Source organism: Lissotriton vulgaris, chromosome 7 (assembly GCF_964263255.1).
Source record: "Lissotriton vulgaris chromosome 7, aLisVul1.2, whole genome shotgun sequence".
Lineage (NCBI taxonomy): Eukaryota > Metazoa > Chordata > Amphibia > Caudata > Salamandridae > Lissotriton > Lissotriton vulgaris.
Window position 1 is genome coordinate 1,720,758,200 of NC_141695.1, and position 12,227 is coordinate 1,720,770,426.

General features: G+C 47.5%; 1 protein-coding gene across 3 annotated transcripts in view; it reads right to left on the reverse strand.

Moving 5' to 3' along the window:
• ATN1 (atrophin 1) overlaps window positions 1-12,227 on the reverse strand; it is a 220,025-nt gene that overhangs the window by 160,001 nt on the left and 47,797 nt on the right. For 2 of the 3 annotated variants that reach the window (XR_015297639.1, XM_086932919.1), the window contains exon 2: window positions 10,872-11,064. Coding sequence is in view for 1 of the 3 variants with exons in the window: in XM_086932919.1 (XP_086789045.1) it covers window positions 10,872-10,946 (75 nt within the window). In the remaining 2 variants the exon portion in view is untranslated. The remainder of the gene's footprint in view (window positions 1-10,871; window positions 11,065-12,227) is intronic. The other variant, XR_015297640.1, reaches the window with a different exon arrangement.

The window sequence follows — 12,227 nt, forward strand, 5'->3', positions numbered from 1 at the left end:
CAGCGGTGTCCAGTCCACAGCGGATGGTAAACTTCACTGCGTCTCTCCCCTCGGCAACTGAACAGGAGAGCACGGCCTGTGCCTCCTCCGGGCACTGAGGCAGCACTTGCACCACCGTATCCCACACAGAGTTGGAATAACGGCCCAACAGACATGCAGTGTTTACCAATCGCAGTCCCAAGCTGGAGGAAGAAAACATCTTCTTCCCAAGTTAGTCCAGCTTTTTAGATTCCCTATCAGGTGGAGCGTTAGGGAAGGCGCCTTTGAATGTAGAGGCTTGGACCATCAAGCTTTCAGGGGAGGGGTGTTGGGCGAGGCAAGTGGGTTCGCTTGGGGCTGGGCGGTGGCGTTGGGCAATCATCCTATCCACAGGAGCCCTTGTGTTGGGCCTGGACCAAAGGATGTTCGTTAGGGCTTCATTGAATGGAAGCAGGGGCTCCGAAGAGCTCACTGCCGGCTGAAGCACCACTGTCAGGTGGTTAGTCCTGACTGCCACCGGCCGCCCTACACAACACCCAGCCAGCATCAGTTGCGGACGTGGTTCCGGTGGAAGCGGCGCTGGTTTAACGAGGTCAACCGGCACCGATCGGGATCTAGGCCTAGATCTAAAGGGGGCCCTGTGGTGCCGAGGCCGAAGCAGCCGGTGTCAAAGGCCTAGTGCCCCCAACAGAGTCTGCGGGGCCCAAAGGCACGCTGGTGGAGTCGGCGGCCCAAAGATGGCATTCATCGCTTCGCAAAATTGACGAGCTGGGCAGGGGTTGCTCCCAGTCCCGGGAAGGGAGAGAAGGCCGGAGTCAACCATGTAGGCTCCAGATGGGGAGCCGCACCACCCGCATCGTTCGTCGCGTCGGCCGATGGACGAGGGAAAGTCAAAGAGCGACGATGCTTCTTCCACTTCTTCTTATGCTTCGACTTACCTGACCCGAGTGCGGAGAATTGGAAGAGGAGTAGTGATGACTCTGCGATCGGTCCCTCGACCACCCACGTGACCAGGACCTTGAGCGACATGGAGCCGACTGCCAGGCCTCGTGGAGCTTTAAGGACCGCTCCTGCAAAGACTTCGGGCCCATAGTTCTGCAGTCGGAGCACGACTTGAGGTCATGGTGGCGCTCCAGGCAGTAGAGGCACACGCGGTGTGGATTCGTCACTGACATCAGTCGGTTACAGGAACCGCATGCCTTGAAGCCGGGCATCCCTCGTGCACCAGGAGTCAATAGACTCAAAAAACGAATTTGACAAAAGCCGCCTAAAAAGTAGGTAAAAAAGTGACTGGAGGTACCGCTTTCACCGGATCTGCGCTTGCTGATGCGGAAAAAGAAAGAACCAACGTCAGCAGCAAGGGTGGCGTCTATGTAGCTACCGCCAAGAAGGCGGCCTTCCCTGTCCTTCAGAGTCTTAGTAGAAAAAGTTCTACAGAACTTGCAGCTGCTGGCCTCATGATCAGGGTATAAACAATATATACACTTCTGATGGGGGTCCTTTTCAAAAAGGCGCAGCTTCCCACAAGAAGAGCAGGGTCTAAAAAAAGACTTCTTACTTGACATGTTGTGAAAAACACTGGAAATAGATGAGTAGAGTTGAAAAATTGAGCAGAGCTCAGGGAGACTCCCTTCACACGACGTGCGGTAGAAAATCTGAGGGCTTGAGCTTCTGAGGAGAAGGTTCTAGAGGGTGCGGACGCCTGATTAGCTGTAATTTGGACTAACATAATGACACTAATGTGTTACAGTAGTTTTTTCTCTTTACCATGCATTCCTATGTAAGAATGGTTTCTTGAGATTCCTATTATGTTTTCTATTCTTTTTCATGTATTATATGTATATATATATATTATTATATATATTATTATATTTAGCATTATTGCTATTTTATTTACCGTGGGACTCCCACTTCCGACGACGGGGAATATTCAAGCATGTGAATCTATGAAAGACACCCCTAATACTGGAGAATACACCGTTCCACATAGCTCAAACATGGACAGATACACAGGGGACGTATGTGGGGGTGAAGGGGGCGTGGAATAGACGTGAATACACAATACTCTCAGTGTATGCCCCCCCAAAACTGCAGGCCAACACGCTCAAGAGAGTAGTAGAGATACTCCTAGACACAGCTGACACTATAAAGATCCTCGGGGGGACTTTAATGATGTTATGGACCCGGGGCTGGACCGGACGGGAACGGCGTCCAGGGATCGGTCACGAACCCCCCTAGCCCAAATGGCTACGAACATGGGACTCAGATGTGTGGAGGTGGCTACATCCCGATCAGAGGACCTACTCAGTCTTCTCGGGTTCACATAGAGTATTCTCAGGCTGGACTACATCTTTATGTCCAGGTAGAACTTGGCAGTAGACGACAAGGGGACTATAAAGCTAGAGGGATCTCGGATCACTCCCCGCTTCTAGCCAGTGTGGGGATAGGGAAGGGCAGGAGCAGAGGGTCTCGGAGACGGACGGCATGGGATTTGCAAAATGTGAGTGTATTGAAGGGTCTGAGAGCAGATGTGAAGGTTTATGTGGCAGAAAATGAAGGGACAGTCCACTCCAAGGTAACGTTCTGGGAGGCACTAAAAACGGTAATGCGAGACAGGGCACAAAACAGATTAGCGGACGAAAGGAGAAAGCTCCATGCTGACACAGTGGCACTGGAGGCGAGCATTCTGTACCTAGAGAGGAAATACCAGGCCTCGAAGGAGACCGGGACACTCAGGAGACTGACAGATATGCAGAAACAATATTGAGAGCTGGTCACGGGAGAGGCCAAAACCTAGGCATTAGCTACGTTGCACCGACTATATGATGTGGGGGATAAGTCGGGCAAATTAATAGCGTGGCTCAGTAAAAAGGAGCGAGCAGCTAGATGGGTGGAGCAGATCAGAGACCCCACGGGGTCTCGGATTAGATCGGATGCTCACATTGCAGAGACGTTTGCGGACCATTACGAACTCTTCTACCGGGCTAGAGATTAAGGGACCTCTGAAGAGGCACTACAGTACATGGAAACAGTTGAACTACCGACCCTGCCCCCTGAGGCCCATCAAGGCCTGGAGGCTGATATCACCCTAGATGATATCTCAAGGCTCTGGCTAGGCTGAGACCGGGCAAAACCCCGGGCCCAAACGGGTTCCTGGCGGAATTCTTTAAGCGCACGGCGGACCTCCCGACACGCCATCTGAAGGGACTATACGAAGAGGCATTACAAGAGGGGCGGCTTCCCCCAGATTTAAGTATGGCGATAATAATTCCAATACATAAGGAGGGGAAGCTGCAAGACGACTGTGCGTCGTACCGCCCCATCTCCCTCTTGAATATTGAGGCAAAACTCCTGGCAACTATTCTAGCACTACGACTCCGGTCGGTGATATCGGATCTAATACATTTAGACCAAACAGGGTTCCTCCCGAATAGGGCCACCAGGTTAAACCTCCGCAGCACTCACAATTGGTTGCAAGAAGTACGAGGGAGGGAGGCTCCACATTGGTTTCTATCACTTGACGCGGAGAAAGCGTTCAACCCTGTCCATTGGCCATTCCTTAAGGGTGTCCTGCAGAAATTCGGTTTCGGCCCCAAATTCTGGAAGTGGGTTCTGTTGCTCTACACGGAACCTAGAGCCAAGGTGAGAGTGAATGGGACTCTGTCGCGGGAATTCCCAGTCCGGAGGGGGACCAGACAGGGGTGTCCGTTGTCCCCCCTCCTATTCGCGCTCACGATAGAGGTGCTGGCAGCGAGGGTGTGCCAGAATGTAGCCATTAAGGGATTCAGACAGGAGGCGATGGACTCCGCAGAGGAAAAAATATAGCTCTACGCGGATGACATCCTACTCTATATTACATAGCCAGAGACCACGATCCCGGAGACGTTTTTGGAACTGGAACGGTATGGCAGGTACGCGGGATATCAGATAAACTGGCACAAGTCGATCCTCTATGATCCAAAGGGACGGGGTAGATGGGCGGAACTCCCGGGAAGGTTGCTGACGACAGTGTCAGGGTTTAAATATCTCGGGGTGTACGTCACCCTAGATCGTAAACAATCCTACCAACAGAACGTAGTACGAATAATATTGAACTTCATAGAGGACACGACCCGCTGGAGGCAGCTACCACTCACCATGTTGGGTCGGGCGGCTATGTTCAAGATGATCACATTACCCAAATTCTTGTACGCCCTGCAGAATGAGTACCACCCACTCCCCAAAATTTTTTTGAGAGAATACATGTGGACCTTAGGTCCTTCCTATGGCTGGGTGAACAGTCCAGAGTGGCACTGAAAAACTATCCAGAGTGGCACTGAACACACTCCAACGCCATCAACATAGCGGGGGGATCTCGCTTCCGAATCTGGAGGCATACTATTGGGCAGAACATGTGGCCCGAATCAACGAATGGCTACACGCGCAGGCAGACTGCCCTACTTACGCGCTTGAGAGACATAGAATGTCCACTACGCCGTTGCTGCACTACCTATATGGGGATGCAAGGCGGGGGCAGCTCCTCCCTGCTACGGGTATCACCTTACAGCTGTGGAACAAGGCGATGAGCCACATGGGCTGGGGAAAGAAACCCACCCGACAGACACCGATCTGGCACTGCGTGTGGCTAACAAAGTTGCATAAGCTGAAAGGCTTTCAGAGGTGGGATGATATAGGTATCTCCACCTTGGGAGACATAGTGGCCAGGGGGGACCTAAAATCATTTGCGGCCATAAGGTCGGATTTCGGACTGCACCGCACACAGTTTTTCAAATATGCGCAGTTAAGACATGCCTGGCGAGCGGAAAAGATTCAGCTAGACGAGCTCCCGGAGTACGCACCCCTAGAGGGTAGGCTGTTACAAGAACAGATACAGGAAAAAGCGGTATCACTCACATATAGAACACTAACAAACAATATGCTAGGTGACTTGGGTAAACTTCGGGGAACGTGGGAGAACGAGGTGGAAGACATGGAAGATATTGATTGGGATATTGTGCTAATGCATCCCAGAGAGGTGGCTATTAAGTCCCGACTGAGACTCATTCAGTTTAATGTGCTGCATAGAACATACTACGACAGAGTGAGGCTACATAAAATGGGACGGACGGAAGACACAAGGTGCCTTAGATGCAAGGAAGAGGGAGGGGACTTCTACCACATCCTATGGACATGCCACATGATTCAAGACTACTGGGGAAAGGTATTCACAGAGTTGAGCGAGGTGCTGGAGACCTCTCTCTGCCCGGAGCCCAAGCTGGCCCTTCTGGGCATGACAAATGACGTGGACTTGGCACGCCCCCTTACTGACCTTCCTGGTTTTGGCCCTGGTGATAGCAAAAAGGGACATAGCTAAGTATTGGGGTTCGCCAGACCAACCAGGCTTAGAAGAATGGAGGAGAGGGGTAGACCTTTACATGGCCGCTGAAAGGGTCACTTATAAAGCGAGTGGGTGCCCGAAGAAGTTCCGTAAGGTCTGGGGCAAATGGAGAAAATATCACGGGCTGGATGGTGGGCTATGAAGTTTGCATGTGTAGAAGAGAATTAAGAACGTGTATGCGTCCACTCCGGAGACAGCAAAGGCCGGAAACCAAGAGACTGTCTCACCACGGGACTCTGAGTCAGATTGGCACTGAACTTACCAGAGATGTACGGGAGAGGGAGGAGAGTGGGAGAACGGGAAGTGTGCGCTGATGATGACATGATTGTATTGTTGAGTTATAATAAAATGCAAATAAAAATGTTTAGTTTTTTTAAAAAAAGAAATGGATTAACATTGACAGGGTGGTAGTAGTAAGATCCCTGTGGGATTTGACCTGGTTAACAAAACAACAAATAACAAAAAAACATATCAGGCAAAGCCCGTCAAAATGATGCTGCAAATATGGAACAGAATCACCAAAAAATGAAGCATTTCACCCTTCCTATTCCCGACCACTCCTGTACATGCCAACTCAGCATTTACAACGCAACTCCTGGGGAGAGCATTAAGAGATGACAAGATGGTGAAGGTAGAGTCTTCTCTGACCGTTTCTGTCAGAGGCAAATTGAATAATCTAATCTGAACAATCTAAAATTGACTTTAGCCTCAAAGAGGCAGCAAAGCTGCAATAATTACAACTCCAAAGCCTTATACCTCACGAACAAGACAGCGGCAACAAGAGAGTTGAATTGAAAAATGTGTATGGACCCTTACGGACCTAAATGTATGGTGTCAGGGTTGGATGAAATTCTGGGAGAAGAACAGACTAGATACAAATGGAGAAACCAAGAGAAAAGGAATGTGGCCTTAAACAGAGAAATCCCTAATAAATAATGGAAAAGATCTAGAAAGATAGCCAGAAACACCTTGGACAGATTTTCTCCAGAGAAACTACTTGGAAGAGCCTTTACCAATGGTATATGACCCTAGACCGGCTACGCTACACCATATATACCCAGAAGCAAACTAATTGTTGAACATGTAGGTCACAAAAAGGTGCAATGATACACATTGGGTGGAGCTGTCCAAAGTGAAAGATATTTTGGAAAGAGTTGCATTAAAGAGATCTTGGGGTAACAAGTGCAAGAAGATCCAGGGCTGATTCTATTGTAGATAAAAACTCAGACCTGGTGCCTATCTTTCACACAACCCTAATGAGCAAATTAACAGGTGCAGCCAAGCCAATATTAGCCGTACACGACAGAACCTCTGAGTCTTACTCAGTGGTTCTATAGACTGCGGTATTTACTAGCCATGAAAAATTGTACTTTTGCACTAAAGCAAGAACGAAAATGCTTCTGGAAGAAATGGAATCTCCTCAATTTATACTTACAAGTCAGACTTAGGACCAGATTGTGATTTTGGCGGTGTGGTAGCGAGCAGCTACGCCAGCGCCATTCTTCCAAACCACCAACTCTGCAGTGAGACTGCCTGCCGGATTTCAACTGAAATCCAGGTCGAGCGGTCCTGCTTTGGCAGTCTCATGGCGGTGCCCAGCTAAAGCTCATATGTGAGCCTAAGCAAGGAATTGCCTTTGGACCACCAAAGCTCGTTCCTGCACGTCATGGACTGTGCAGTCCATGCCATGCAGGAACTGGGGGTGCGTGCAGACAGGGGGGCACAACACGTGCCCCTGCATGCATCCCCTGGCCCTCATGGATCGTGGATACCTGGCAGTTGCAGAGGTCACATGGCAGTCCAACCGCCCAACTCAGAATACGGCAGTAGCCGCACCCAAACTGTGGGTCTGGCTGGCCACCGGACTGCCAAACTCACAATGAGGCCCTCAGACAACTGCAATTGTTAGAATATTAAAAAGCATGATCTGTTAATCTCAAAGATGTGCCTTACACTTAAGGGTGTTACGCCGTCAGCCCAGAGGACTGTCACGGGGGAAACTTGAAAGAGGTCCTTGTAGATGCTTATATGTACACAATTTAGCAAATGCTAAGGGAGAGATGGAGTGGAGGGAATTGAAATGGAGAACTGCGTTTGCCTTTGTTTTCCATGAGAGATTTGCTTTCTGATGATTATTGTTTAAAAACGTTAATAGGATATCAGACTTTCACACCGTATTATCAAATCCTGCAAATATATACTAGAAAACAAGGCACATACTAATTCTCCCAAATAGTAAGTGAGTAAACTAGTTAAGACTTTTTGGTAAACACACCAAACAACCCTAAGAACTACGACACACTTACATCCTAATAAATATAGATGAAAGATGATCTAATGTATATAATCAGAAAACACACTTCAGTCTGTGACTGAATTCTTAAGAATAGGGCGAGTAGGTAGAAAAGCCCTGACAGCACTTTGAGGACATAATAATGGCAATGCAATGCCTCACACTCTCTGTAAAATGATATTACAAACAATAGATGTGAAGATTTTTTTTTAAATTTGATTAAGGGCTTCAGCTCCCTATCCCCAGGTTATATGAATGGAAGTCCCTATCTCCCAAGTGTCAAGCACTTCATAAAAAATACATATCCTAATGGATCGGAAATAGGAATGTTCAAAATGTCATCCGTCTATATTTTATCAGCTTCCCCTAAACCCTCTTCCCTAAGAACCCCCAGCTAATTGTATTCGTTTTCTCACAGTTTATTTTTCTAATTCTTTCTCCATCTTTTTGCTTCTTTGTATGTTCTCATATCCATTTGTTTACAATTAACACATCCTTATCTTTCCAGGTTTGTCTTTTTTTTCACTTTTGTTTCAATTTAAAATAAATGTTCAACTACAAAGTTGCTCATCTTACTTTTCAAACAAGCAAAAACAGAAGAAAACATATAACAGATAAAATAAAAGACGACAGATATGCTCATGCAAGAAGAGACATAAAATGCTAATGCACATACACATATTGACACAACATAACAAGCATTGGAAATGCAATAGGTCTCGCAGCATTAGAGTTAGTGCTTTTAGAATTGTTTATGGGTTTTTTTTGTAAATCTTTAGCATTTTTGTTTCCTGTAGCCAATGCTAAAGTATTACAAATAAAACAAGCCATAAACATTTCTAAAAGCTCTAACTGAAATGGTCTGAGAACTATTGCACTGTGTGAGGGTGAGGGTGAGTGAGGGTGAGTGAGGGTGCGGGTGAGTGAGGGTGAGTGAGGGTGAGTGAGGGTGAGTGAGGGTGAGGGTGAGTGAGGTGTTGAGGGTGAGTGAGGGTGAGGGTGAGGGGTTTTGGGTGAGTGAGGGGGAGTAGTTGAGGCTGAGTGAGGGTGAGTGAGAGTGAGGGTGAGTGAGGGGTTGAGGGTGAGGGGTTGAGGGTGAGTGAGTGAGGGTGAGGGGTTGAGGGTGAGTGAGGGTGAGGGGTTGAGGGTGAGGGGTTGAGGGTGAGTGAGGGTGAGTGAGGGTGAGGGGTTGAGGGTGAGTGAGGGTGAGGGGTTGAGGGTGAGTGAGGATGAGTGAGAGTGAGGGTGAGTGAGGGGTTGAGGGTGAGTGAGGGGTTGAGGGTGAGTACTGCAATAATGGTAAATGCTGTTATTATCTGTGAAGGCCTTTTGAAATATACACAAGTTAGGATTTACTCCTTGGTAGTCCCACATTTGGAATTCAGGTAAAATGAGTAACAATAAAGCAAAATAATTTGGGAAGGTTCACCAAAAATTAGTCAAGTGGGGAAGCCAGGACTCGAGCCCAGATTTCCTTTCACTGGCCAATGTCGCCTCGCTCCAGTTTACACTTCAAAATAATTGCCACCTGGGGTATCTTACAAGAGCTAAATTAGAACACTGCATTAAATGAAGTTGACTTAAAAAATGCATGTTGTTGTATCTTTGCCTTTAATTCTAACATTCTCTGTTAAGAATGTTATTCTGTCATGATTGAGAATGTGTGTGTGGGAAGCTATGACCAGTTGAAGCTGCCGTTTGACTGTGGCCACATGCCTCTCCGATGGTTGTGAATAAAGCTACTTTAATTCACTTGAACAGGATCTTCGTTTTATTACTGGCGATGCAGGACGCCCATCGGAAAAGAATCCGACGTGCAGGAAGTCATTTTGGATAACTTACATGGATTGGAAGTGGGTCAGTGTACTTTGTGACTTTTAGGATGTCACCGGACGTGTGAGACGCTGGAGCACACCACGTTAAGAGCACCGTGAAAGGAGCCTACATAATCAGCGCTATTTAGAAGGAAACGTTAAAACAAGTTCTTCTAAAATTCACTCATTGCTCCAGATCGCAAGGAATGAGTGCGGCACGGAGGGAAGAGAGGGGAGGGGGGAGGAGAAATGCGACACGGCGGGAAGGGGAGGGGGCGGAGCGGGTTAAATTAAACAAACAAGAGGGACGGAGGAGAGGGGAGGGGGGAGGAGAAATGCGACACGGCGGGAAGGGGAGGGGGCGAAGCGCCCATCGGAAAAGAATCCGACGTGCAGGAAGTCATTTTGGATAACTTACATGGATTGGAAGTGGGTCAGTGTACTTTGTGACTTTTAGGATTCCTTCAAATATTTATTGACTGTGTAGCTGAATTCCGGCCGAAGTTAACAGTATAGCAACATTTATTTACCTTATTTTAGCAAGGTAAAAGTGTTTGTGAGAAGTGCTTACTGTTATTTGTTTAGTGTTTCGCTGGTAGCATCTTTTAAAAATCCTATTGTGCGCGTGTGGAAGCAACGTGGACAGAGGCGCGAGAGGCTCAAGCTTGAAACAATGTGTCGTACGTGACATTCTATTGTGCGCGTGTAAAGGCAGCGCGAACAGAGGCGTGTGAGGCACAAGCTGGAAACAATGTGCTGTACGTGACTGGAATCCTGTAGGAAGCGTATAAAGACAGCGCGAGGAGAGGCGCGTGAAGCGCGAGACGAGAACACTCTGCTGTGTGTGTGATTTGAACACCGTCGGATGAGATGTCACCGGACGTGTGAGACGCTGGAGCACACCACGTTAAGAGCACCGTGAAAGGAGCCTACATAATCAGCGCTATTTAGAAGGAAACGTTAAAACAAGTTCTTCTAAAATTCACTCATTGCTCCAGATCGCAAGGAATGAGTGCGGCACGGAGGAAAGAGAGGGGAGGGGGGAGGAGAAATGCGACACGGCGGGAAGGGGAGGGGGCGGAGCGGGTTAAATTAAACAAACAAGAGGGACGGAGGAGAGGGGAGGGGGGAGGAGAAATGCGACACGGCGGGAAGGGGAGGGGGCGGAGCGGGTAAAACAAGACGGACGTGAACGCGCATTGAGCTTAAAAGTCACGGGCACTGCAAGGAATCGCCACGATTCCTTGCAGTGTGGATAAAGAGTGGATAAGTCCCAATACTCTCGCTTGCTCGATGCGCATGCGCATCGACAGGCGAGACCTAAAAATGAATACTAAATTAAGAAACATACCCATACCACACTTTACAGATACACAAACAGCAAACGCACTCATACTATTTTACTTACTGAGTCCTTATTTTGACGCGTTTTCATATTCCCGGGTTCCAGGCCCCCATTCTCAGCCCGGATGGATGAAAACATAAATTACCCAGCAGCCCCTCAACCTTGGAGGCTGTCCAAGACTAAGAGGTGTTCTTCAGCCGGGGCAGGTGTGAGCACTTGCTCTGCGTCTCAATTTAGCGGTCTGTGGCACCTCCTTCTGAAACAAGAAAAAAGTGGTAAGATCAAAACAGAGCAGAAACATCATCTCTCCACCGGAAATATTAATCCTAGTGGGACAAGTCAAACATCTGTGATGTTCCCTCAATGGCAAAATACATCATCAACGGGTAGGACCCTATCAGTGTCAATTTGTGCATGTCTTCTGTCCCTGGTGCGAAAGCCACCTTGGGCGGTAGAGCAGTATGACATAGGAGCGACCAAGTGTTGGTGAGTGGATGGTGTAATGTATGCTCCAACTGCAGTGCTCCGGCACCAACACAAACAACGTCTCAAACAAAACGAGACAACAGATATAAAATATGGCTTCCACTTGCTTTCATCAATAGCATATTGAATCAGTGACATCACATACGGCTGGATAAATTACACCACCGATGGAACTACATGATATGACTACTAACACCACTTACACCATGACCTTGTTATCGTATACACCATTACTTCAATGGGTGGAGCAATTTCTGTGTCTAGTCCCTCCTGGCAGCCCATTCACGTCCTCATATGTGCAAGTAATACTTTTCTGCAAGCTTTGATAAGTATTAACAGTACCTTGCAAGTGCACTGAAAATGCTTTGGAGAGGAAACGCTGTGACATGCATGTTCTAAGCAACCCATACTAGAAAAGCAGTGGCATGACTCAGATAGGATAAAAAACGTATAACTATTGCTTCTATTCATTGTGGTATTGCTCACTCAGGGGCAATTTCTTATCTAATTTAAATATGCTTTGTTTTCCAAAATCAAACCATAAGTGAAGAAATGAGGCATGTTAATATTAGCAGGTGCAGTATTTTATATTATCCAAAAATAAAGGTCTCAACAGCTAATGAATACATATCTTCAGCTACAAGCTGCTCTGCCAGTTCTGACCCATACAGTTTAGCAAATCATTTTCAAGGCAGGTCTCTCAACTGAAGCCAAGGAGATTCTTAAGATGTTCTCACTTAAGTACATCTAAAATGAAGTAATCAAAATTAACCGAATCATACAAGGAATATTCTGTGCAAACTCAGCCCCCACTAAACTAGCAAATGTCCCTATTACAAAACGAATCTCCCAACTGAAAGTGGCTAAGTACAGACTGTTGCCCCATACTAGAAGACCTCTTTCCAGTCAATTAAAACTTCACGAGAATTGACA